The 27,415-nt window shown below is 47.8% G+C and overlaps 1 protein-coding gene across 5 annotated transcripts; it reads right to left on the bottom strand.

Moving 5' to 3' along the window:
- Positions 1-764: 764 nt before the first annotated feature.
- On the bottom strand, positions 765-10,089 carry TMEM171 (transmembrane protein 171). 5 transcript variants are annotated; one of them, XR_009353998.1, is made up of 5 exons: positions 8,766-9,046; positions 6,295-7,001; positions 2,326-2,467; positions 1,258-1,396; positions 922-1,053 (listed from the first exon to the last, which is right to left on the bottom strand). XR_009353998.1 is itself a non-coding variant. In XM_059175218.1 (4 exons), the coding sequence occupies exons 2-4, from the start codon at positions 6,929-6,931 to the stop codon at positions 855-857; spliced, it is 978 nt and encodes a 325-aa protein (XP_059031201.1). In that variant the 5' UTR covers positions 6,932-7,001; positions 9,914-10,089; the 3' UTR covers positions 765-854. The 5 variants fall into 5 exon arrangements, 4 of the variants coding, with proteins under 4 accessions (XP_059031201.1, XP_059031202.1, XP_059031203.1 ...); XM_059175218.1 differs by lacking the exons at positions 1,258-1,396; positions 8,766-9,046 and adding an exon at positions 9,914-10,089 and having other exon boundaries at positions 765-1,053; XM_059175219.1 differs by lacking the exons at positions 1,258-1,396; positions 8,766-9,046 and adding an exon at positions 9,104-9,215 and having other exon boundaries at positions 765-1,053.
- Positions 10,090-27,415: the final 17,326 nt, after the last annotated feature.

The raw sequence follows: 27,415 nt of genomic DNA, 5'->3' as shown, positions 1-27,415 counted from the left end.
AAAGTCAGTTTCTCACAGGTAGAACTGCTAACACTTAGTGGTTATTTCTGGTTTCTATCTAGAATTAAATACTTACCATGCTGCCCAACTCTTTGGTTCATCAGTAGCCTCATAAGACTAAAAGTCCGTGGGCCACGCAGTCGGACCAGCACGTTGTAACAGAAAGGCATTACCTTCCCGGACCTCTCCAGGGGAACTGAGTTATCCCGGGAGCCCAAGAAATCTCTTTTCTGACATTGTCACTTCACTGTAAGGAGGCTTCCAGATATGAGTGAGCTGAAAATGCCCCAGTGTAAAAGGCCTCGTTGCCTTCTTACAAAATGAAAGAAAGAAAGGGGAATGTGAGAGGAGGAAGAAGGAAGAGAGGGAGAGGGAAGAAAAGAAGAGGAAGAAGAAATAATAAAGAAATGAGAGTAATCTTGTTTCTCTGCCCAAAAGCAGGTAACACTGGAAACAGAACCTGGTTAACCACGAACAACGGCCTCTGGTCAGCCTTTGAGCAGCACAGGATAATAACTTCCAGAACCCTGCATGGGTTCAAAACTCAGCCTCACCATTTAGAAGCGCTGTGACCTGGAATAAGTTAAGTAGCCTCTCAGAGCCTTTGTTTCTTCACCCACCACTTCGAATGTAGCAGGTCTCAGTGAGAGAACCGACTATGGGTGGGCTGGAGGCACATGATGTCTCCTGTGGTCCAGAGCACGCTTGATCCAGAACATTCGCTACTGATGTGGATGCTGCAATGCCAGGGGAGTCAGAACAGAGCCGGTGCCGTCGCATTTTTTTTTTTTATTAAAAAACAAATTAAATAAAATAGTGATCGATTTATAGAAAATGGAACCGGAGTCCACAGTTCATGGTGGGGAAGGCTCAGAAGATGGAGATGACATTGCGGTTACCACCATTTCTTTTTCTTCATATCTGGGAGGCAGTTCAGAGAAGAGATGTGGAGTGATTGAGATCTCAGAGGACACAGCAGTCCCAGAAATGGTGTATATAGATTCACGATCTCTCTCGGGGGCCGTGCCTTGGCCCTCAGGAGTTGAAGTCCTTCTAAAAAGGAGGGAGAACAGAAAGGGAAGAGAGGGGGACAGTAACACACCATAAATATGAGGTTCTTTTCAAATGTTGGATTACATGTGTTTAGGAGTATTTAGAAATTACTAAGGAGTAATTTCTTCCCTATTCTGTTTCTTACAGATATGCCTTGATTCCCTTCCTTCTTTAGAGCCAACTGTCACATTAAGAGAGTCTGACCCCATTGCTGTTTCCCTTGTCATCGAGAAGACATGACGAGGTAAGAATGTGTCATTGCTGTCCAGAAAGCATCCACGTGTGCAGAGTTACTATTCTCTACCTTTCTGTCTTTGGAGACAGCTCACATAAGGGAAACAAACTTACACAAAGAGAAAATTAAATCATAATCCAAAAACGTGAAGGGAGGCAAGAAAGCATACTGGTTCCCGGCGTGGGCTCGAGCAAAGGGCAGACCTGCCTCTGAATTGCCACTCTGCTGCTTTCCAGCTGTGTGATCCTGAGTTATCTCACCTCACTGAGCCTTGGTCTCCTCATCTGTAAAACGATGAGTGCCTTCTCAGCTACCCAGGAGAATTACACGAGAGAATGTGAGCAAAGCCAGGCTGTGGCACTCAGAAATCACAGTAGCAGCACGTAGGACTTTGTTTTAAGTTAACAGACATTTATTTAGGGCTCAGGCAAGCTCATCATTGGAGAAAAGAATACAAAAATTCACTAACAGAATTACGCAAATGTCCAGGACCTTATCTCCCCTTCCTCCAGGCAGGACAATTCCTAAATCCATCTCTGGATCTCTGGCCCACCACCCCGTCAACTTCAGATTGAGAGCAGAAGCCCAGCTTGGTCGGGTCGGCGTCACCCAAGTACCTCCATGAGATACTGAAACCCTCTGCACCTGCTGGAGGTCCCCTAGGACGGCCAGGTCTCCCCTAATCTAAAGTGGCAAAGCCTAACAGAGCAAGGGCCCTCCCAAGTCCTGCTCCGGTGCTCAGTCTGGCTAATAATGGGTTAAACATTTGGTGGATCATCCCTGCCAGTGGGAAGAGGCCTGGAGGAGGCTTCCTATCTAACCACTTTTGTAATTTTTAATGTACGTGCCACCCAGCATTTCTGAAAGGTCCTCTTAACGTTAAGGCAATAGTTCTGACATCATGTCGGCAAAAAAGATACTCATGCTCACATGTTTATTCCCGTACCACAGCCTTAAAGCTAATTTGGCCTGAGTTCAGGCACAGGCCTGAGAAAGTTAAACATGCCTACCCTTGACGTTCAAATGCAAAGCCTTACCCATAGTTAAAAATACTGTAATACGAAGGTGGATTTTCGCTGGGAAGCAAACCATTAGCCCCAGGACTCGGAGTTACTGTAGAAGCTGAAGACTCGGGAAAGTAAGGTGGTGGCGGGGGTGGGAATATTATCACGGCGTCACCTAAGGAAACACAATATTTCATTGAAGACAGATGAGTAATAAATGCAAGCCCATTAGCAGGAGTAAAATAAATTAATGACGTATCTTGCCCATGAATACAAAAGGTCAAACCACCTATGCTAACTCCAGAATTTAAAAGTGGGCCTATCAAATTCACAGAGAGGGAGCATGGAGGTTGCCAGGGGCTGGGGCGAGGCAGGAGGGGGGATTCGAGTGAGTGTTTAATGGGGGCAGTTTCTCTTTGATGATGACAAACCCCTAGAACTTGAGAGCAGTGATGGTTGCAGAACACGCCAAATGTACTTAATGTCACTCTCTGCTTAAAAATGCTTAAAATGTTAAGTTTTATGTTACGTATATCATACCACAGTTTTTTCGAACAGTGCGCCAATATTTTCCTACAGTCTGAGCTCAAGCACTTGCTTTCTTGGGATGCCTCCTGCTGCACAGCTTCTCTCCTTCGCAACTTGAAATTCTGAATCGCCGACCATTAGCAGTTCGATAAAGTGCCTGTTCCTTACATGGAGTTTCAGCCTCTGAGCAAAGGACAGGTGAGGGGACAGCGGATGTCTCTGTTACCGTGGTACCTGTGGTATATGCTCTTCTGGAGGCTTTTCTCTCCCAACATTTCACTCAAGCTTTACAAAAGGAAGTCACACTCCAAAATAAGCTTTTTTTTTTTTTTCCCCCTTTTCCTTTTTGCATTTCTGTTGCTGCTGTTCTCTCCAGAACACAGCCCACATTTTGGGGAGGAGAAAGAGATATCAGATACAAGCTCTCATTTGGACTCCAATTCCAATACCAAACACACCACATGAGCTGCCTAGAACATTCTAGACTTGTGGTAGCACCCCACTCCATAGCAGTTTGAGGGTAGCCTTTGAGGAACTGGCAGCACCAAAGGACAAGGCAGGGAGAATGAAGGAGAGGACTTTAAGTCATAGCAGTGAGGCAGGCCATGTGTCCTGGCAGCGGGCATGAGCAGGCGTGTGACCCTCGGCTAGGTAAGCAGCCATCTGTCAATGACCAACTCAGTGTGGCCCTGAGTGAGTGATTTAACCCCCACAGGCCTCAACTGTCACAACTAGGGACTTGCAGGCCAGCCGTAACTGTACCTGCCTCAGAGAACAGGCAGGAGGACGTCAAGCCTGGTGGTTACAACAGTGCTGGTAAGGGACCCATGAAGGTGCTTTCTGCATAAGCCACAGCCAGCCAGGGGCTTGGATTTGCATGTGCACATGTGGGAGGAAACCCTCCAGCTGGCAGCCCCTCTCCTGGCTGCCTCAGTGGCTCCCATGAAGATGTGTTAACCCTTTCTCTCCTGCAAGCGCATGGCAGTGAAGGTTTAAGACAGACATTGCTCACCTAAACTTGATAACGTCTACTGTTTATCTTGGGCTTCTTGTTTAATTTTTTTCACAGGTCTGGCTAGGTTAGAGGAAGTAAGGTTGACTGTTTACTTTAATTACAGTGTAGAACAAAGGAGCTGGGAATAAGCCTCCAGAGCAGGCCAGTCACCTGTCCAATGCAAACAAGGAAGTGCTCAGGGTCACCACCTGTCTGGGAGGCTTGTCCAAGCCTCTGCCCATCAGTCCCGCCCTCCCAAGCCTTGCGACCTGCTCTCCCTAAAAGCAGTCCCATCCCCCCTCAGTTGCCCATTCACTATATCCTGAAGGACTCGATGTCCTATGAGTTGACAGCAGACATCCCTCAAGGGAGAGCTATCTTGTATTCCTGCCTGGGTGCCCAGGATCCTGCACCGGGTGGGCCCAGGGTGGTGACAGCACATGTCTGGGGAAGAGGGGCTTCCAATCTAGGAACAACTGAATTCTGGGACTTCACCAAGAACTGCCTCTCATGATCCCAATCCCTTGTAAGGCAGAACTGACCGTTGATAGACAATGTCTCAATTCTTATCAATTAGGCTAAAAGGCACGTTTCCTGAAAATTTCAATCCTATCCCATAATATCAAAGGAAAGAACAATAAGGAGTTAGGCTGCCAGACTTTCACAGGTTCGATGGAACTTAAAGGGTTAAGCGGAAGAGATTTTAGGATGGAGGATAGAGTCCCAACATCAGGATGAGCACTCTCCTCCCCAACCCGGGAGTCACTATGTCCTAACACCAACCGCCCTGCTTTCTGCTGCCACCCAATTCCAGCCATCAGGAGGGAGGCTGGGCCCCAGAGGTCCCCTGATAGGACACCCAAATGACACACGTTGAAATGCTCCCAACTATGCGGAACACTATAAGCGTCAAAAAAGTATACTTACTTGTCCCCACTGTGTTCCGCAAAAGGACTGAACACACCTATAACACAGGGCAAGCCCTTTGGTCAGGTAACAGCTAACCCACAGCACTTGGGGAAGGATGAAACCAGCAGGAACAGAGTTACAGCCACCTGCCCAAGGCCCTCCCGGGGCTCTGTGGGGACTGGAGTCGATGCGTGCCCTTGCCTGGGTTTGAGGCCTGGCTCTGCCCTTGCTAGTCTGTGCTCTCCCTGTGCCTCAGTTTCTTCACCCTCATATGGAGATACTAAGAGAATCTCATTGGGTTGTCGCAGGTGTGAACAACTTGGACAGAGCAGGCCCTTGTAGGGCATTGCATGGGTATCTGGCCCTGGAATGAGCCCTGTATCTGTGCTAGCTCTTATTACTGTATAACTAATATCGGTGTGGTCACCGCAAATATATAACCACACAAATAGTAGCATGGGAGTTTCAACTGCGGATCCAGGATCGGTGTGTAAACCCCTCTGCCCTTGCTCACCGAGGGCGGGACTGGCGATACAGGGACCTCCCCCAGAGAGTAGTGCTCCTTCTGGCAGACAGCCCCAACCAGGAGAAACCTCTCATTCCCTGACTCTCTTCCCTCAGGCGTTTCTGCCCCATAATGCTCTATGCCTAGCCTTTTCGATGTCATGGCTATGGCTTCAGCTTTACCTTTTCAAAAGGAGTAGACTGGGGGAAAAAAAGTGATTTTCAAAAACAAGCACCAGTGGGGTTTCTCTGTGGTTGTGTGAAACTGAGGCCCCAGCTACTGATGTTATGCTCTAGGGGGCCTGACCCCAGGAAATCGTCATCCATCTCTTCCACAGAACCCAGAGAACCCAAAAGTCATCTCTCGACATGTAATGGGGGAGAGAAGTGACAGGTGCGATCACATTTCATCGCTGTCTGGGTCACTATTTCCAAACTTTGCCTCCACCCTGAAGCCAAGGATAAAGTTACAGAAAGTGGAGAACGATGTGAGAAACGGTGTGGAAAGCCCCCTCACAACACAGAAGATCGAGGGACTTGGGGCAAACAGAATCCTAGAATTGTTAGTGCTGGAAGGGATCTTAGCAATGCAGTGCTCATTTTATAGATACATAAACTGGAGCCTAGAAGGGGTTAAGGACTTACGACGGACAGCTAGCCAGTGACAGCCAGGGATGAGAATCTACGTGTTCAACACAGTGCCCTAGCTTTCAATGTCACCTGGCTGGTCTCTAACATGACAGAAGGCTCCCAGGCTGTGCTAGCAATTTCTCTCACCTTCCTCTTAATTTGCTCTGTGACCTCAGTCAAGATCATGATTATTATCCCAAAGCTTATGCTCAATCACAAGGAATTTCTGGGAGGAGATGATGTGCACAAGGATTCTTACAGGGCTTAGCAAGCAGCAGCTCCATGTGCATGTGTGTGCGCGTGTGTGCACACATGCGTATGTGCATGTGTGTGTAAGAGCGAAAAGAGAATCTAGGCCAGGCCCAAAGATAACCCAGCGGAGCCCTGAAGCCAAAGCCACTGCAGTGTGAGAGTGCCCAGGAATGACAACCACATACCTACAGTGACCTGGACAGGCTCCATGCTCTGCGTCTGTCTGTCTTCACTTTCAGAGGCATCCTGGCCCTCATTCAAGTTGTTTCTCTTAACATGGGCCACCACAAAGAAACACAGTCCCATGAGTACAATCAAGGGCCCCATGATCTGCAGGGACAGGAATCCACAGATCTGGGGCTCTGTGTCAGCTGTGTCTGTCTCATTCAGCGGTTCCTGTGCCCAGTCTGAGCCACACCCGGGGACCCAGATGCCCAGTATGCTGACGAGCATGCCACTCGTCAAGAACAGAAACCCAAAGATGAGGCACTGGGCAAACTGGCGGCTCTCTCCACAGATGAAGGCCCGGTCGGGGTCCACCTGCCGGCCCCGCAGGCGCCCCTCCCGGAGCTGAAGTCGTGCCCTTGAGCGGGCCAGGATCACAGCCCCGAGCCCGACTGCGGCACAGGCAGGCCCAGCGACCTTCAGCACCAGGCTGCAGTCTGGGAAGATTTTGTACTCGCAGGCCTGGAACCCGAAGATGGAGAGCAGGACTCCCACACATAGCAGGATGGCACCAAAGATGAAAAGGAAGAAAATGAGCTTGCTGACACGCCTGTCTCGCCGGTCCCCATCTGAGTCAGCAGCAGCTACAGGAGACATGGCCAGAAGAAGCCCCTTTCCCCTGAACCAGGCAAGATGGATTTCCTTCCCTCCAATGGTTTCAACAGCTCTGAAAATACAAGCGAACATCAAATTAAAGTGGGCACAGGTGTCCCGGACCCGCCCTGACCATTTCAGGAATCACTCTAGGATGAAATCATAGGGAATAGAACTTGGTGCAAGTGATACACTGTGGAACAATGAGCTGGTTTATGAGTCAGAAGCACTGGCATTCAGAAACTCCTGAATGTGTAATTTTATGAAGATAGTAGAGAAGAGGAAATGCAATTACCATGCACCTAAGAGTATCTTTTAAAAAACAAAACCCATACAAGAGAAGTAACTGGGTGTGGCTTTTCCTGTTATGAGTCTTACAAACTTACTTCCCCGGCAAAACAACACAAAGCAAAACAAACCCCAAAACAGTGGTGGGTAAAGGAAGAACTACAGGGATTATTTCTGATTTACAGACATCCCACTTTTCATCACAGCTGCTCTGAGCATTTCCGAGTCCATACATTTTCATTCAGTAACTAACTTTCCATTTCCTATTTTAGACTGCGGCAACCTTCCATTCTCCTGCTTTCTTCCAAGGCTAGGACACCTGCAGGAGGCGCAATTCAGCCGTTTCCACTGAAGGGGAAAGCAGTTCAGGAACACAGTGACTTTGGGGGATTTCAAGTTAACTCTGTGAAAATGTGATTCTTCAGTTCTCACATGGGCACTGGAACTCCCGGGCCCAGCTGACTGGGCTGGGGTAACCCAGGGGAGTCTGGAACAGGTCAGGCAAAGCCTTCCTCCCAGGTGTGCAGGCGGTCTGTCACGCACCCTCCTCCAAGGTGCCTTTCACTTTCACAAGAAGGTTTAGGCTTAGTTAAAAATAAGCAGCTGATAAAATCACCAGTTACAAAGCACATAACAGCAACAGATCTTGACTTTGAACGGAGAGTGTAAGTGAGATCAAGTGGGAAAGCACCTCCCCCAAGATCACCCAAGCCCTGAGCTGATATCATCGAGTATTAAGTGGACCTAAATCAGTTGTTAATAACTGTCTACTGTATGCAAATTGACTTTATTATCTTAGTTATCTTGTCTTACTCTCACGAGTGGGGTATTTTACCAGGACACTTCAAGTTGGGGCAGTGGAAAAGACAACCCAAGTGTGAAGACCATTTTTAGTGGCTCAAAGAAAGAAAACTTAAAATGTTTTGTCCATATGTATCTGTGATCACATGAAGGAGCTCAGAATTGAGGCTGTAACCAAGGCCGTCCTGACAAACCCAAGTCACATCCAAGGAGGGTCAGTTTAAGTAAAGAAAACCAATAGCTGGTCTTGTACTAGGAAGTACTTTTCCAGGAAAAAGTGCGATCTAATCAGAAGGAAGTTGGAAAAAGAAGGAAATGTAGGAGGGAAATAAGCTTCCATTTTAAACCTGGACAAATTATATTCATGAAGATGGAATATTCTGAGACAAAGAAAATATTGCAGTGTAAAAAACAGAGATCTGAATCATGTCATCTCTTTTGCTGGTTCCAGAGATAAGGGTGATTCTCTGTTACAAAGTCTTGTCAGGAATTCACTGAATTCCTGGTACCTTCCACTCTGAAGTGAGTCACAAGGCTTTAGATGTCTTAAGGCGAATTCCCCAAATACTAGTAGAGTAAAAAGAAGCCAGAAACGGGATCTGTATCCATGGACAAGTGGACTAAACACCTGCCGTATGTACTAATCCCTCATCCATAATAGCAGGTCTGTCTGTCTCCTACATACATTCACGAACGGACACAAAAACATCTACACTAACAGAAAATTAAACCTTTTCCAAATACCAACCTACATTTAATTTCCCCGAAGCCAAATCTGTCTCTCCACCACTGTTTGCCAAAGGACATTTCCCAATCGCCAGCATCTCACCACGCCCCAGGTTCTGCCGCGTTTGGAGATCAAGGTAAAGCCAGCCCAAAGTCTTTTATGGGAAATCCTTTCGTGGGTGTCAGGGAGCCCAAGGGCAACAACAGCCCCCGGCGGCCGGGCTTGCGGCTCCCACCCCCGCAGACTCAGCTCGGGATCCTCAGCACCCGCGCTGCTCGCGACACCAAGCCTTGGCCGCAAAAGCGCCGCGCCCGAGCCCGCACGGGAGTGCGGAGAAGTGCGGGGACCAGAGCGCTCACCTGAGGCTTCGTCCCGCGGGCGCCGTGCGTGCGCCGGCTCGCGTCCCGGAAGCCCGGCGCCGGCCTCGGGGTCGGCGCTCGGCCGGACAGCGCGGGCTGTGGGCACCCGGCGGGGCGCGGCCTCCGTGTGGCGGCCCGCACCGCACGCTCCCACCTGCGCGTCCGGGCGCGGAGGGCGGGCCGCCACTGTATTTACAGAAGGAGGCGGTGCCAGAGAGGGCGCGGCGGCGGGGGCACCGCGGGGCAGGGCAGACAGGCGGGAGCTGGCTGCCACCGGGCGCTGTCCTGCGGGGCCAGGGGCGCGGCCGTGGGCAACGAGGGGCGGCCTCGGAGCCCAAGGCCGGCAGATACGACCGCTTCGCCCGTGACGGTGCACGCTAGGAATCCGGGGGAAATGGGCGTCCCCGCCACTTCCCTGGTCCGCAGCCGTGCGGGGTAGGGGGTGGCCGGCTGAGGTTCTGCTCTGGGCCGCCCGAACTGCGCGTCGCGCGGGCCGAGATCCAGGCAGCAGGAAAGGAACCGGCTCCTTTGGGTGCTCAGGGCCCAGAGCTGGGGCGGGGGAAGCGCCTGGCCCCCTTTCCGATGTGGCGGTGGCCCAGGCAGGATGGGGCCTCACGTTCCTGAGGCCGCGCTCTGGTCTGGGACCTGTCTACCTAGCTGCAGGCGGCCCTCCTGCCGCTCCGGAGACCCTGACTGCGGTCACTGGGGTGAGTCCCTCGCTGCCAGCTCCCCATCCGCGATGGCGTTAAGGAGACACCGGGTCACTGAAACGTGTGCCCTATTTAGAATGTGAGACAAGGTCCTCCATACCTGAGCCATTCAGGCGTGAGGTCCTCGATCCAAGACTGAAGCAGGCCCTTGGCAGGTCAGCTCTGTCCTTTCTGCACTCACACGTCTGCTCTTTGTCATAGAACCCCTCTTCCTGCTCTTAATTGTCGGCAGCAATTAAAATGGTAACTTTCCCTGCCCTTGAACCAGGAGTTTCAGGATGGGTTTGCCAATCCGGGTACTATTTGTAACCTGCCTTGGGACACGTGACACGGAACCCAACTATGCCAGTTTCCACCCCAGAGGTGAGGGCACTGTGGAAGGTGAGTCAAGGGCTCAGCCCAAATATAGTTGTGTGGTGAAGCCCTGGGGACTTACCCATCCCCGCCACTTCTCCCGGCTTCCCCCGTCAGCTTTGCCTTAAACTGGGTCACAACCCCATGCCAATTGCTTTGGGCTTTTTAAAGGTGTGAATGCTTTGCATACCTAATACAGCAAGTTGTTCTGTAGGTGTCACTGAAGGTGAAGCATGAGCTGGGCTTAGCCAGTTACCAAGGGTGATATGGAGGCAAAGAGGGAAGGGTGGTTCCCTGGGCTCTGAGCGCTGGATGGCTGGGTGGGTGATCTGAGGCTTCAGGAGGGAGGCATACTGGACAAGTTCCAGCGTTGCAGTTTGCTGGGGGCCCTCGCCCCAGTAGCCAGATATGGCCCTTTTCATAGGCAGAGTGAGAATCTCTGCCCTAACTAAATATCACCGATTATTACTATCATGAATATAATACTGATGTCCCTGGCTCTGTGCCAGGCTCTGTGTTTCCCTATTTTACCTATAGCCTGTGGTACTTTAGTGTGGGTTCCCAGCAAGTCAGAGAAGGCTGCAGCCAGAAGAGAATGGGGGGCTAAAAACCAGTCCGTTTTCAGTTGAGGAAACCAAGGCCCAAAGGCAAAAATCGACCTCCCCAGCTGATTAACGTGGAGCCTGGGCCCGAACCAGATGTACTGACTGTTCCTCCTAGATACACCTGTCACGCAGAGGACACACAATGCCATGAAACTCAGAAATGCCTTTTTATTATGTGGCTTTTTTTTTTCTTAAGAGAGAGAGAGTGAGGAAGTGTGTGAGAGCAGCGGAGGGCCAGAAGGAGCAGGAGAGAATCTTAAGCAGGTACCATATAGGGCTCCCTGAGATTGTGACCTGAGCCGAAACCAAGAGTCAGACCCTTAACTGACTGAACCACCCAGGTGCCCCGGTATGTGGCTTTTTAGTCATTATGACAATATAGACGCAGTCTCCCAAGGACACTGCGGCCATCTAGGTCTGGGGTGGGGCTCTCCTGGTCAAAGTGTCAGTATATCCCAGGGTAGATATGAGACCTGGAAGGACGCATAGCTAACAAGCAGATAAGCAAGAGTGGTGATTGCACAACAGCCACTGACGTGGAACTTTCTAAGAACACAGGCCCTGAATGCAGAACGTGTTCTCCCTACAAGGCCTTTCTCGTTCAAGAGCTTTCCATCTCCTCTGGGCCCTCATGCTTTCCTTCTCCTGTATCTGAAACTCGATCTCTGATACGGAGTGCAGTGGGACCTGCAAGGGGCCTGTGGACACAGCTGCCCTTTGGGGCCACATGACTGCAGGCTGGCCACACATGACGGCCTTAAATGTGTAGACACTAAGGACAGATTAGCCTCAGCTCAGGATATCAGCTGCTTGGACTGTTTGTCTAGTGGAGCCTGTTTGACTAAACTAAAATCCTTGGAAATTGATCATCAGTCAAATATGAAAGACAAAACCACCAGCCTTCAAGGTGCTCAACTTGGGGGCAGACCTATTTTGAGGAGAGAGGCTGGGCGACCTCCTCCCTCTCTAAAACCCAGTGGCCTTTTTCAGCCTGTGTGGTCGTGAAAAAAAGATAAGACCAGACAGAATCCTTTACAGCATCAGAACAAGGTTTTAAACATGTATGAATCACTTGGGTAGCTCAGTCAGTGAAGCTCTGTCTGCCACCGGCTCAGGTCATGATCCCAGGTCCTGAGATGGAGTCTCATAAGGGGCTGCTTGCTCAGTGGGGAGTCTGCTTCTCTGTCTGCCTACCTCTCCCCATGCTTTTGCACGTGCTCTCTCTCTGACAAATAAATAAATAAAATCTTAAAAAAAAAAAAAAAAAGGATGAATCTTGAATCCAGGAAGTGAATACGGATGGTGAAGTGTGACATACATTCATTTATCCATTCAACAAATATTTCCTGAGTGCTAACTGCAGGCCAAGAAACAAGACACAGGATCCTTTGACCTTGTGGAACCTATATTCCAAGGAAAAGGAGAAAGACATGCAAGGAACCGTTACAGGGTATTAGAAGGCGTTAGGTGCTGTGGAGAGTAAAAAGTCACAGAAGGCAGCTTGGGGAAATTCTTCTTCCGAGAGGATGGTTAAGGAGGACATCTCTGGGGGCACCCACTGGTGGCTCAGTGGGTTAAAGCCTCTGCCTTCGGCTCAGGTCATGATCCCAGGGTCCTGGGATCGAATCCCGCATCAGGCTCTCTGCCCAGCAGGGAGCCTGCTTCCTCCTCTCTCTCTCTTCCTGTCTCTCTGCCTACTTGTGATCTCTGTCAAATATATAAAAATCTTTAATAAAAATAAATAAATAAATAAATGAAAACAAAAGAAAAAAGGAAGGCTTTTCTGTGAACGGGACACCTCAGCAAAAGCTTGAAGGGGATGAGGAAGCAGGCTTATTGATTATCTGTGATTGCATAACAAAGGACCCCCAAACTTAGAAGCTTAAAGCAACAAAGATTTATTATGTCTTGCAGTTTCTGAGGGTCAGGAATTTCAGAGCAGCTTAGCCAGGTGGTTCCGGCTTGGGATCTCTCAAGAGGCCACCGTCCAGCTGATGGCTGGGGCCACAGACCCTGAAGGCCTGCCGGGAGCAGGAGGGTTTGCCTCCCTGGTGGCTCCCTCCAGTGACTCGGGATAGGAGGCCTCTCTTTCCTGATTGTCCTCATGATGCGGAAGCTGACTTGCCCTCAAGTGCGTGATCCAAGAGAGAGCACCTGAGCGGGGAGAGGCAGAGCCTTCGAGGATGCAGTCCTTGAAGTCCCATATCCCAACCCTCTACTTGATTCTCTTCCTTAGACTTGGGTCACGAAGTCAAGGGGAGGGAAATTACGCCCCACCTCCTGAAGGGGGAGACTGTCAAAGAGCGGGTGAGCTTCTGGTAGAACCATAGTGATACTTTGGGGAGGAAGGGAAGGGCCCTTCAGACCAAGGAAATAGCAAGCGCAAAGGTGCGAAGGCCCTGAGGCAGAAGCAGGGATGGCTATTCAAGGAGGAACAGGAGGCCGGGATGACTGGGTGAGAAGGGGATGGTAAATAAGGAGAGGAGGTCAGAGAGGAAAGGGGTGTGTGGGGCCACATGTACCAGATTACCTAGAGCTTCATGAGCCGTTGTAAGTACTCTGAGTGGAGATAAGGAGACATTGGAAGGTTGTTTTGTTGTTGTTTTAGCTGAGTGTGATGTGGCCTGACTTACACTTTTTAAGGCAGCAGTGGCTTCCAGGTGAGAATAGTCTGAGGAGGGGGAAGGGTGGGAGCGAGACACTCAGGAGGCTATTACAGTAACCCTGGGGAGAAATGGCTGTGGCTTGCGTTCAGAGGCAAGAAAGCAGTGGGACTCTATATATATCTCGGAGAGAGAGTCCTTGGACAGGATATGGGTTTGGACGTGAAGGTTTTTGGCCTGAGGAACTGGAAGGATGGTTCTGGCACTGCTCAGAATGAGGGAGAAGGAAGGCAGGACAAGACTGAGAGGGAAGCTTTGGGGCACGATAACTTTGAGATGTCTCTCTCTCCATCCAACTCGAGAAGGTGAGTAGGCAATGGGACATCAGGGCCTGGCGTTAGGGAATTCTGGGAAGAATACGCTCCTGTGCTCTGGCAGGTCTGGTTGCTACAGAATCAAGAAGCCCAGGCCCCCCATTGGGAAGAGTTTACATGTAGACGTGGCTATGCCTGCATTGTAGCGATCGGTGCCACGGAGGGCTCCCAGCAGGCACAAAGCAGTGGGCAGGCGGGTGCTCTGGGATGCAGGGATTTCTGACATTTCCAGGGGGCAGGAGACAGTAAGTGGCCATTGTGGCTAGGAGGGATGAGTTTCTGCTGCTGCAGGGGCTTCTGCTGCTCTGTTCCCAGAGCAGGGCCCTAAGGAGCATGGATCCTCCCTAGCAGTGGACAGGCTACGTGACACTGGGAGCTCTGCCACGCTGAGAAGTGCCTGGGGGCCAGTGGTATGGATTGGCCTGTAGAGCTCAGTGTTAACCCTTTCAGGATTCACAAGACTAGGGCAAGACAATTAAGTAACCAAGTGTGCCACCTTCTCATTTCTCTTTCCTTATTTGGTCTCTCTCTGGTTCTGCCTCAAATTAACCTCAGCGCCCAGAAGCATGCATCCGTCTTTCCAATTCCTGATGTTTCCTGGGACTCTGCTGAGGCTGGGGTGCGGGAATTTGCTCTTGAGTGCTTGGTCATGGGCCCTCATTTCCCAGCTCTGAACCTAGGTGGGTGCCATCCAGCTGCCTGCCCCCCATGAAGGCCGTGGTGGTGGGGAGAGGCAGAGTGTCCTACGGCATTTTCCTGCTCCATGTCCCCAGTGTTGGACTCCAACCAGGCATTAGAGATAGGATGGGTGGGATTGGCTGACTTGGCAAGCTTGAGTGGAGGGTTTGTACTGGGCCCTTTAGCTGACCCCCAGCACAAGATGGGTGTTGTGCAGAATCATTTGATCGCCTGGAACGATCTTGCTGATTTCGCACCAGTGATAACTACTTGGCTTGCGTGCAGCGAACCGGAACCAGGGCTAGGAATGTGGGGAGTTGTTTCAGAGAGAGTGAGTGAGGATTTGCCGTGGTCTTGGCAGAGGCCTCCACCTTGCCAGAGAGAGAGAGAGGGCAGTTCAACAGTGGTGGCAGCTGGCTCGAGGAGACACCAGTGCAGAGACAGCAAGAGTTTACTGGAAACATCAGTCTCCTGGAGGCTTGCTTTGCTGCCATCAGCGCATGAATCGGTTGCAAAGAACAAAGCATTTCTACCCAGTATGTAAAAACGGCATAAATGGATAGCAGTTGAGATCCTGGCTTTGCCACCTAGTAGCGGTGTGACCTTGGGCAGGTAAGCAAATTTTCTGCGCCTCAGTATCCTCATCTATAAAATGGGAATAAGCAGACCTACCACCAAGAATGTCTTGAAGAATAAATTTCTGGCACATGGTGGGCCACCAATCAATGTATTTGCAGCTGGTCACCTTGTCTTCCATTTGTGCCTCCTTCCTGGCCCACAGTCTTGAGCAAGGCTGATCTGACCCAACCATGGGGAAGGTAAAGGGATGGATGAGGGGGGAGGTTGGAATGCTGTGCAAGAGGAAACTGAGGCACTATGACTTCTCTTGCTCACTTGCAATGGTCTGAGCCACTGCCAGCTTCACTCCAGCACAATTTCCCAGTAGCCAGGGTCCAGGGTTCTACATGCCCATTTCCACTCCCTCACTAGCCCCTTAGTTTTAGCCCTCCACTTCTGGCCTGCCACTGATGATTCCAAAAGGGAGTCAGTTCAGATTACAGTGCTCCAAAAATACAGCCAGTGAAGTAAATCTGAAAACAAAGGAGAAGATGAAAGAAAGAAGAAAAGGCTGGCTGTCCTTCCTGCCTCATTCCAACAGCTTGTGGTGATATATAGGGGACAGGGGGGAGTCCCTTTGCCATTATCCATACAGGGATCTTAGCTGTTTATGATCCTATGGGGACACTTCTCTGAGACACTAGAGGTGACTCTCAGCAGAGTCCAACCCAGACCCCTGGGAGGGGCCATCTGACGGCCAAGGTGCTCTCCGTGGGGACCCTGGCACCCAGCAGGGGCCCGGCAGGCAGGGACCGTCTTCCCAGGTGGTCCCCTCAAGGACACACACTTGAACACTTGGCTTCTCCCATAGCAGCTGCTGGCCTAGAAACTGAAGCCGTAAGAATCTGAACACCTGAGAGCTCGGCATCTGATCATTTAAAAGGCAGTTTGGCAGGAAGCCACCTCCAAAATGCCCCAGATTTTAACAAAAGGCCCCTTGTTGCAGCCCCAGAATGCAGGTAAAGCTGGGGCTGAAGGCGGTGTTGATTCAGAAAGAAGGAAAAGAAAACTGCTCTGCGGGGTTTTTTTCATGTGAACCTATCTCACAGGGTTATTGAAGGGATTAAATGAGTACAGAAAGACCTGCTGTAATTTGTGCTTGGATGCCATTCCGGAAGAAATAATTTCTCTCAATAATAATAATTGCTAACTCCTACATAAAGCACGCTCTGTGTTTAGAGCGACGACGCACTCCTCTTACTCACTTGCATTGCATAAAAGCCCTGGGCATGACTATTGTTGTTCCCCATTTTACACATGCAAAGAGGGGGTGAGCAGCTTGGACCTCAGCCTGCCAGGAAGCACCATACTTGTCTCTTCTCCTATAGGAGCCTGAAGCTCTGCCCATAGTAGCTTTTTTCACTGCTGATGGGAGGTGGCTTTGGCTCTTTTTCCATGTCAGTCTTGAGTCCCCAGGGGTCAAGCTAACAAACTCCCCTTCCTTTTTTAATTCTCAAATTGAAAGTTATTTCCCCGGAGAGCCCCTGGATCTGAATCAACCACCCCCCTCCCCCATTCACACACTGCCTGGTGATTTTCAAAGTCCCTGGTATGTTTCCTTCAGGGCACTTGCCACAAGTGTAATTAGTGATCCCTGTGAGACCCCCCCCCCCCCCGCACCCTTTGTCTTTTACACCACTCTGCCACCCTCTGCCCTTCTTGTTGCTGTAATCCTGGACCTCCCAGACCTCTCACCGCCCAGCTCAGGTTCGGGCTGTGGGGCTCAGGTCTCTTCCATTTCAAATCCTGCCTTACTTAATCCCAGGTGCCTTCATTCTCACAGCGATGACCCAGGCGACATCCAGACCTGCTCCTGTCCACCTCTGCTGATGCCTCCTTGCAGCTCACGCTGGACCTGTGATGATCTGAAACATCATCCTGCAAAAGCGTAAGGAGCTGGAGCATCTCCCTCCTGCCACGTGCCCCACCCACCACTGTAGCTGCACCATCCTTCACTCCCCCCGGACCCTTGGCTTGCTGCAGTCCACACTCTTCTCCTCTTTTTACGTCTTCCTTGCATAGCGCAGACTCCCCAGCCTATGCATGTGGTGGCATTCTCTCTGATTCCCTAAATTCCAAGGCTGTGTCTTTTCGTCCCCACATCTGGCAATGCTGCCTTTGCTTCCCTTTCTCAGCCTGTACCGTGGTGGCCGCATGCTGCTGGTAAGACAGGACCACAGGGTCAACCACTGTCTACATAGATCAGTGTCCTCAAACTGAAGGGCCCTCAGCTGTGCCCAGCAACCGGAGGCAGTTTTGCTCCCCAACTCACTTTCCATATGACTGTTTCGGCAGGTGGCCCAAAGCCCAGTGAGCCCTGTCCTTGGCGGTGGTGGCAGGTCTAATCCCTGCCTGGCCTGCATGGCTTTTCAAGTGAAAGCAATCCTAGGCCAAGTGTGCTCCACCTCTCATGCCCCTGGCTCCGGTCCCTGGCTTATCATTCTTTAATTTTCTCTTGAAGTCTTAACTCCCAAAACCTAATGGTTTCTAGGCCTAATCAGGCAGCTTCCAGTCGTAGCCTCCTGCTGTGCCAAAGCCAGTTTTCCTTTTACCGTGACTTTGCCCTGATACTGGACCCATGCCACCATTCCAGGCTCTCTTCCTTTATGGCAAACTCTTCCTGGAGGGTTCCCAGACTTCATGCCAAAGGCCCAAGTCAGAACCACTTCCATCCATCTCCAAGGTGTAGGAGAGGATAGAATTTTCCCTCTACCTTTCTGAATTCTTGACTGAAATCTTTCAGTAAGAGACAAATTAACCAGAGAGAAACAGAAACTTACTAACATGGATAACCTCGTATACCTGGGAGATACCCATGGGAAAATGAGTAACTCTACACCGTGGCCTAGAATTCAGGCTTAACATATCATCTAAATAGGGAAACAACGTGAAGGATGGTGACCTCTTCAGGAGAGTAAGTGATTTTTAGGAAAGATGAATGGGTCCTTGAAGATCCGAGGGAGGTATAATATTTTCTGACAAAGTCTAGATGTGATATCAACTTCTGTGTCAGTTTTCAGCCTGCTCTCCTGTGGTTAAGAGTTGATCTTCCCTGGTTGATGAGACCCCCCAGGGAGAGCACTTATGACAGTTGAGATCCTTTTGGAGAACCCAACTTCAGGCAGACAAGAGGAGTTCAGAGAAAACCTCTCTCTATGTTTGCTGGTTTTCAAGTGCCCACAGCTCAAAATAACTGCCAAATCGGCACATTTTGGAGTGTCTTATTCTGCTGCCCTCCCAAGGTTTAAAATACAGTTGGTAAATATATTCTGTAAAGAGCTAGATAATAAGTGATTTTGGCCTGCAGGGCATTTGAACTCTATTACAACCCTCTCAGGCCCGCTGTCAGAGCAAGAAAGCAGCCTTAGACACAGACAATACTTAAACAAATGAGTTTGGCTCCGTTTGTATAAAACTTGGCATATGGACACTGAAACTTGAATGTCATACAATTTTCACGTGTCACAAAGTATTCTTCTTTAAATATTTTTCAACCACTTAAAGTATAAAAATCATGCTTAGTTCATGAGTTACACAAGAATAGGAGGCAACCAAATTTGTTCCGTAGGCTGTAGTTGGCTTATTCTGCCCTAAGCTCTTGACCCTGTACTATTTTCTCTGGTTATGCTCAGTTAACCTGGACAAGGATAATGCTGAGAGGGACCCAAGCAGGAGGGTCCCTGATGGCTCTGAGCTCGCCTTACCCCATAGTGTTACCACCTTCCCCAGTCCATGATCCTCTGGGCTACAATGGGACCTTTTTATATATACTTCAAATTCTTTCCCTCTGGAACCCCCTCCCACACTTTTTTACAGCACAAACCCCTCCCCCAAACTCTGTCAGGTTCAAGGTAGAGCTATTATTTCTAGTAATAGTTTGCTTTTGCATTGAATGGTTACCAATACTTCTAATATTTCATATCTGGTCAATTAGTGCTAATAATAATTGCACTGATAATCCAATCAAAAATCATTTTAATACCTATGGTTATAGGAAACTAAAAAAGTTACGTATGTGCATATTTTCTTGCAAGCAAGATATATGCATCTCAAAGAAGTATAATAAGGTGATTAATAAGAAATGCTTTTGCATAAAAATATTACATCAGGATAAAATTTTCTGGGGAAGGGAGCACCTCGGTGGCATGGTCACTTGAGCCTCTGCCTTCTGCTCAGGTCACTTTCTGGGGTCCTGGGATCGAGCCCCGCATCAGACTCCTTGCTCAGCAGGGAGCTTTCTTTTCCCTCTACCTACCACTCTCACTGCTCATACTCTCTTTCTCTGACCAATAAATAAATAAAAATTTTTTAAAAAAAATCCTATGGGGAGGAAATTTACAATAAAAATACATAAAGTGTATTACCATTTTTTTTTAAAAGCTGGCTAATTAAAAAAAGTAGATGATGGTTATGTCATGAACTAAGCTAAACCAAATTAGTCATATCCCACTGCCTAGATTGTTTTCCATAGCTACCAAAGATGTCTGCATTAACCGAAGCCTAGTGACTCCCACATGGTCTTGCTAACGGGGGGAAAGCAAATGTCTCAAATATCTCAGATCAATTCTACTGGATATATAGACGCTTATTAAACATTATTAACAAACAGGCACAAAGCCGTTTATACAGCTGCCCTGTCCCATGAGTGTGAGTGATGACCTTGACCTGAGTGGAGTCAGCACCGCGACATTGCTGAGTGCGGGTTCTCCAGCACTCAATAGGCACCGGACCACTGGACAGCTTTGTCCCATCCATGGCTGCTGACTGGCCTGTGAGGGGATGTGATGAGCCAATGGTGCCCTCCCTGCAGGGAAACTGTTCCCCTGAGTCCTATGAGGGTGAGGGATAGTACCTTAAAAATCTTGTTGACAACCCACGTCTTAAATACCCCTAATCCCTTGAAAGTAAGCCTGCAGCTGCACTCGCCTGAGTTCCCAGGCCCCCATTTCCTCTGCAGAACTTTATGCTAATTAGCAACACCCCAGGGATGGATTGAAATGAGGAGGACAGGTAGAGGCCCCAGGCCTGTGACCTTCCCAATGTTAGCCGACTGCCCAGGCTCCGTAGTTTAGAAATTCTTGCTGACCTGGTTATAGTTTAACCCAAGTAGCACAATATTACACTTGGGCTGCAGAATTTGAAGGTCAAGTACAAATGTCTAGCAGTGAGTGCCGGAACGCTAACGTATTTCTATCCCATTAGGCATCTTTAAAAATGACATAGGCTTTATTTTAAAATGTCAATATTTATAACATGCCATAAATGCAAGTCCTTTCTATTTAAATGTATGAGGAAAGTTTTGAACATCCGCTTAATTTTTTTAGTTGTTGTTGTTGTTTTTTTTAATCTATTTCACATGTCAACTCTCCAGTAAACAAGAGGGTAGTTTTTACAAATCCTTTGAGCAGTTATGATGAGGGAGCAGGAGGCTGGCTGAGGACAAAGCAAAAGCTGGCGCCTTGCACCCCCTCTTCACCCTTTCCCCTCCATAAGTGTAGCATCCCTCAGGCAGCCCTGACTGCCATGAACAATAAGCAAATAATTAACTTGCAGAGCTCACAATCCTGCTAGACAGGAGTCTCCCTTGGCTTACAAATGTCCTAAATCTCACTAACAAAGACGATTGATAGCAGGATTGTGAGACCCCACCAAAAAATCTCCCAAAGATCTTAATGTTAATGGCTGGTCTAAAGACAACATTGATCCAGCAGCAAGGGCAAGGCCTCCGGCAGGCCTGGAACATCCTGGCACCTTGTAGGCCCTCTTTAGCATATGAAAACTCCACTGACACCTCCCTTCCTCTCACCTTCCCCCAACAGCAGGGTACATAACCTGCCATCCCTCACAACCCGGGGCAGCAGCTCTTCCTGCCCACGGGTCCTGTCCTGTGCTTTAATAAACCACCATTTTGCACCAAAGATGTCTCAAGAATTCTTTCTTGGTCATCGGCTCCGGACCTCAGCCCACCAAACCTCACCTAGGTTCTAGAACTTCATCATATGGCGCCCGAACGTGGGGCTGTGAGTCTTTACATTTGGACTCTGAGCTTCGGTGCAAAATTGGTGAGTACTTTCTTTCCATTTACTCTGATTTCAGGGGCTTTTCAAGGAGTATGGTCTTATTGGAACACTTGCATGTCAATTGCTCAGGCTGTACTCCTCTAGCCCGTGGCTACTCTATGGGGAGGAGAGCGTCTGCCTTTTGGCTGTAAGCTAGTACCCTGGCCGGAATGGCAATAAGACCCAGAAACTTGATGGCCTCACTCTATTCCTGTTCTTATAGAAAGTTGTCTCTCTTGGGCACGGGACAGCCAACTAAGTCACCAGGATGGCTGCCAATCTTAAGACTCCCGTGTGAGGTTTCCTCCTGAATGATCTAATGTGATCCCCTCCACATGCCCGGTCTAGCCACTTCTGGCCGCGGGACCTCCACTGGGAGCCGGTCGAAACCAGTACCCAATTGAATTAAAACGCAACCGGGGACCGTTTCCTAGGGAAGTTGGCTGCAAGGACCACATGTGTTGGAATGTCGCATAGACCATGATGGATTTCAATCTTTACTGTTTCTCGTCAGTGTCTTCTGCAAACCGCCTAAAGCTATGAAATTGGGTAATTTCCCCTTGCCAAACTTTTCTAGTATTTCCATGGGTTAATATGACAAAACAGTATGCAGTCTTCAGGACATACGATAGCATGGCACAAGCGTTTTAGTCCATTCACCAGGCACCCATCAGCAGCCTAGGATGCGATGGGGAAGTGGAGGGACGCCGGCACCCCTCCAGGGCCTTTTATGGCAGGAATGTCTTCCCAGGGAAGGCAGGATGGTGATCAATAGCGATATCTTGAGGGACGCCTCTGGTCGCTTTTGACACACAGGAACCTCTGACATATCCTGCGTGGGACGCTACCCAGGAGTCAGGGGGGATTTGGTAATGGACCTTCTTTACTTTTATGGAAGCATGGCCTCAGTAGGCTTCTTAAGTTCCCAAGGACTCTACCTTGGGGTGCCTTTTAACCCACTGGAAATAATTTGGATTGCAAAACTTAGGAAAGGACTGAGCTCCTGTAACACTGCATGGCCTCAGTGGGATCTATCCGTTAGATCTCCTCTGCAGGAAACAGGGCAAATGGACCTAGGATACCTTCACTGCTCATACCTAGGCCTTTATTGCTCTATACCAGGACCCCAGACTAAGGGGCTTTTGTGAAATGTGTTTGCCCAAATGAGTCAGCTAGTAAACTTTCTCCTGACATATTGGATGGTAATTACGTAAATAAGCCTTCTTCTAGTAAACCCAGGTTGCTGGGCCATCCCTAGCAAAGGGGACTCTGGCTTTATTTCTCGGTTTCTCTTAATAGATGTGGGGGCTTCTCCCTCACTCACGTCCCGTGTTAATGGCTATAACTGGAGCCAACTGGGGTTGGTCTAACTCGAGACAGAGACTATAAGGAATATTCCCAAGCAGCTGCCGAAACTCTTTGTTTTGGGGAAGTTTCCCTGTGTTCTCTGGCCTGACTTGGACTGCCTAACCCCTCCCCCCTTGCTGGTGGGAAAGCATGGCATCTGCTCCTCTGGGGCTTATGAGCTCTGAAACCGGGAATCCCTTCTCTGCCTCCTGGCAGCACTTTGTTTCCTCTGTTTTCCCCCTCTGTTTCTGCACCAAGGTGCGTGCAGCCTGCATGACTAGCTTCTAGATCATGCACCACGGCTCCTTCTCTCTTCACTGTGAAGGAGCAAGAAGAGTACCCCCTGGACCTAACACACCCACTCCAGATCTTCCCACGCATGTCTCAGGTAAACATTCAAATTGGAGTGGGCCCAGGTGGAACGTAAATCAGTATTGGAACTAAGTTAAGTTTGTTGGTTTAATTAAGATAAGACGTGTCTTTGAAGTTACAGCAGTAAATGTGAAACTTTTATTCTATCAAAGTTTACTGAAGGTCAGATAAGCTTGTGTTATTAAAATTTGTTAGCAAAGAAATGACTAAACTGGTGGTTAATTGTCTATCTCAAAGTTCTAATGGGTAATTGCTGAAGTAACTTTCAAAGTCTTTGGTAACCTGAAAGTTTTTTAAAGTTTTGCTTGGATGACAAATGGAATTAAATTGTGGACATCTAGGTCCTAACCAAACAGGATAAAATGCTAAGTTGTTAATTACTGGATGTAGGTTTGTGCTTTTGACTTCTTACTGCAAAGAAACCAAGAGTATTTAAAACTGTTGGTAAACGTGTTTGGCACTTTTCATAAATTTGCACTGTTTCATAAATTTGTCATCTAAAGAATTGTTGTAACAGTTCACAATTGGTTAATAACTAAAGGTGTTTCTAAGAATACAAAGTTCTGCTTAGTGTAACTAAGACTGATGGAAATAAAGGGAAACTCTGTATGTAGGAAAGTAGGAGATATGTAAGAAAGACTTAAGGAATGGGAATACATTTTGTGGAAGGTAAGGGAAGGTAATTTTATCCTAAATGAGATGGTTGTTTAGAAAGAAATGACTTGGGACAAAACCTGAATGCAAAGGAAAGTTGTAGAAGGTTTGTGAAGGGAAATCTTCAGAAAAGGAATTTTAGCTATAGTCAAGAATGAACGAAGATTGAAATGAATGGGTTTTAAAGGTACGTTGGTACAAGACTGAAATTGTCTCTGTTCAAAAGGACAATGTTTTCTTAGATCAATTGATCTGCTGTTAAGAAAATGTAAATGGTTTTCTCTTTGCCTGCCCAGAAAAACCAGTTTCTATGCTTTGTTTTATCAGGTGTTTAACATCCCTAATTATATTTAGGCATGTGCTTCAACACTTTCTAAGATTTTAGCAAATGTTGACAAGATTTAAATTGTAAATCTCTTTAACTCAGGCTTTTCCTTGGTATGTGAAGTTGCTCATGAAGTACTACTCAACCAGTGACAAACATTGGGTTACATTTGGGAAAATAATATAACTATTCTAGAGATTCTACGCACTTCCTAAAGTTATAACGTTTTGAGAGATCACCGCTTGATACTGTAATTATGGGAATGTTATGTGTCACAGAAATTGTAACCTGATTTCCTTGCAGCTAAATTGTATAAACTCTCCTCATCAACTCTAACCATATCCATTCTGAATTTTTGTCATTTATAATTGTTTTAATTCTCTTGTAAAATTATCTTCAAGGAGATTCCTGTAAAGGACTTTCAGGACAAATATAGATATTTGATATGCTTGAAAATCCTAAAACTGAAATGGGTAAGAATTTCCAAAACGGACTAAAGCCGCATTCACCAGAATTAGTAACCTGGGACTAAATGAACTAAAAAATTATAGTGTTGTGTCTCTTAATGTTTTGTCTTACTTTAAACATTGCTGGTTCTCTCTAATGTTTGCTCTTCCAGACTAGGGATACTTTTTCTTAAGTTATCTGTAACTTTACAGAGATGTAAAAGTGCTCATTTGTAAAAGTGCTCAAAGCATTCACCTTTTCTCTCTATCTGAACCCTCTGAAACCAAAAGGTCTCAGTTAAGTATTCTTTCTTCCATGGCAATCAGTCATTTGCATAAGTTCAATAAGAATCTGTTCTCCTTTAACAGGACACCATTGGAAACATGGGTTATTTTACCAAGGCTTTGGCTGGAATGTCATATTTGAGAAAGACATGCATAGACTCAGATATGACCAGACAGCTTTAAAGGAACTAAGGTTGACTTTATGAAACCTGGAGCCATAAAGCCCCTTGGGACTGTTGGCCTGATTGATACCTTGCTTACAGAGTTCCCAGCAGCCTCACCAGGTGAGTAAAGAATGTCACTCTTTGGTAGGTGCGGAGACTCAGAGGCGGCATTCGCCCAAATTAACAGGTATTGCAGGCATGCCTGATGGCAAGTATGTGGCGTGGCTTCTGGCCCGGAGAGGCTACTAAAAGTTCAACCTAGAGATTCCTTATACAAAGTTCCAGCAAAGCAGATTCTAAAAGATCTATTGATCACACTCACTGTTCTTGCTGAGCTTATGTAAATAATAGGCCAAGTTTGTTAAAACTGGACTTGTTTCACAAGTGAATTAGTCCTGATTTGGCTATCTCTGTAAATGAGGGTTATTTTAGAGAGAAAAATTGTTTTAGTAACACCTTTATGGATGTTAAATTCTAGATTTGATTGTCTTTAAATGTTTGTTTACCTATGCTAAACAATTTGAGGTAAACTTCAGAAAAGTTGCACAATAGCTTCTTTAGTCGATCTTATTTTGTGGATATATGAACAAGACCCCACAGCGCATGATTAAACAACTGGAAAATGGGATTGATTCCCCTACAATTGTATAACTTAACTAACCCCTTATGTGTGGCTGGGATAATGAAATTGCCTAAAAGCCACCATACCACACTCCATAGGATTAACTATGGACTTGTGGAGATAATGGATGACCCCACTTTCTTTATGAGTGGATTGGGTGATGCATGGCGGACTCCCCTTATCTCTTGACAAGTTTTCTCACTTGCCAGTGATCCTCTGTAATCAGGATATTGTTAAGGCTGGGCCACTCAAAGGTCTTATTGGTTTTATCCCTTAGTCATATTTATCTTAGAAGTCACCTCTGTTGAGGTGCAATTGCAAACAGATGCTTTAGCGAAACTTAGAAGAGCCCTCCTCATAAAAAGAGCCTCAAAGCTCACTATGGGACAGTCCTTGACTGTAATGATGTCACATCAGGTCCAGATTTGTCTTAGAAGCCAAAGGCCACCAATGGATGATGTAGGCCAACTAATTAAATATTGGACTATACTTACAGATATGCCAGAAATAATACTTAAAATTTGTCAAACTTTAAACCTAGTTACCTGTATGCCTGAACCTGACCTGTACTCCTTTCTCTATAGAGCAAAAAAGGTTATTGATCTTGCTTACTCTATTTGGCCAGATTTAAGATGCCCCTGTTAAAAATATGAATGACAGTTGGTTTTCTGATGACAGTAGTTTTCATAGAAAAAATAAAGAAAAGCTAGGTGTGCCAAAGTGCTCACTAGCACTTTTCAATTGCCAAAGCCTAAAAACATTAACACTGACTCCAAATATGCCTTCCTGGTACTACATGCCCATGGAGCTATTTGGAAGGAAAGGGGATTGCTGTCAATCCATAACTCCCCAATCCAATATGGGCCTAAGTTCCAAAACCCTCCTTATTGCTATACTAAGGATGGCCTTAGATGTCCTGACCGCAGCCCAGGGTGGCACATGTGCAATTATCAAGACAGAATGTTGTGTGTACATTCCAGACTATCACAAAAATGTCACAGGACTAATAAAAGACATGAATACCCAGATTAAGGCCCTACAAGATCCTTCTCTCTCAGTGAATGGTTAAGTTCCTGGTTTGAAGGAGGACTATGGCCAAATTTCCTTTTCAGGCTTCTCATTCTTATCGCCTTATTAACTTTAATATGTTGCTTTGTTCCATGTTTCTCTACTTGGTGCCGAGACTCCATTGCTGCAATGACTTCACCACGACAGATGATCCTTACCACGCGCAAAGACACTCCTTCACTGTCAGCGCTGGATTCGGCTGCCTCCGCCTTTCGTAACTCCCCTATACATTCCTCCACTGATCAATATTGACCCCAGTAGGTAGGGACAGCTCTACGCCCCTATTCAGCAGGAAGAAGTTACAGAAGATGAGACCTTCCACCTTCAACCACCTTAAAGATTTAAGGGTCAAAATTGTTCAGGGGGGAATGATGAGGGAGCAGGAGGCTGGCTGAGGACAAAGCAAAAGCTGGCGCCTTGCACCCCCTCTTCACCCTTTCCCCTCCATAAGTGTAGCATCCCTCAGGCAGCCCTGACTGCCATGAACAATAAGCAAATAGTTAACTTGCAGAGCTCACAATCCTGCTAGACAGGAGTCTCCCTTGGCTTACAAATGTCCTAAATCTCACTAACAAAGACGATTGATAGCAGGATTGTGAGACCCCACCAAAAAGTCTCCCAAAGATCTTAATGTTAATGGCTGGTCTAAAGACAACATTGATCCAGCAGCAAGGGCAAGGCCTCCGGCAGGCCTGGAACATCCTGGCACCTTGTAGGCCCTCTTTAGCATATGAAAACTCCACTGACACCTCCCTTCCCCTCACCTTCCCCCAACAGCAGGGTACATAACCTGCCATCCCTCACAACCCGGGAAGCACCATTTTGCACCAAAGATATCTCAAGAATTCTTTCTTGGTCATCAGCTCCGGACCTCAGCCCACCAAACCTCACCTAGGTTCTAGAACTTCATCAGTTACTCCTGGCAGAGCTCTCTTTAGTGGCAGGAGAGAATGTCTTCTTGGTCTTCATGCGTGTTAGCTCACCCTCTTCCCGGAGCCCTCAGGGCTCTGCATTCCAACGGTTTAAGT

The sequence above is a fragment of the Mustela lutreola genome, chromosome 5 (assembly GCF_030435805.1).
Source record: "Mustela lutreola isolate mMusLut2 chromosome 5, mMusLut2.pri, whole genome shotgun sequence".
Lineage (NCBI taxonomy): Eukaryota > Metazoa > Chordata > Mammalia > Carnivora > Mustelidae > Mustela > Mustela lutreola.
This window is presented reverse-complemented; position numbering and strand designations above follow the sequence as displayed.

Bases quoted from the DNA above. Each gene is read 5' to 3' on its own strand.
- TMEM171 (XM_059175218.1), bottom strand. From the start codon at position 6,931: ATGTCTCCTGTAGCTGCTGCTGACTCAGATGGGGACCGGCGAGACAGG. The intron at 2,468-6,294 runs GTATGTGGTTGT...GTGTTTCCTTAG, and splicing joins GCCTGTCCAGGTCACTGTAG to GTGACGCCGTGATAATATTC. The intron at 1,054-2,325 runs GTAAGGCTTTGC...CCTCCTTTTTAG, and splicing joins TACAGTATTTTTAACTATGG to AAGGACTTCAACTCCTGAGG.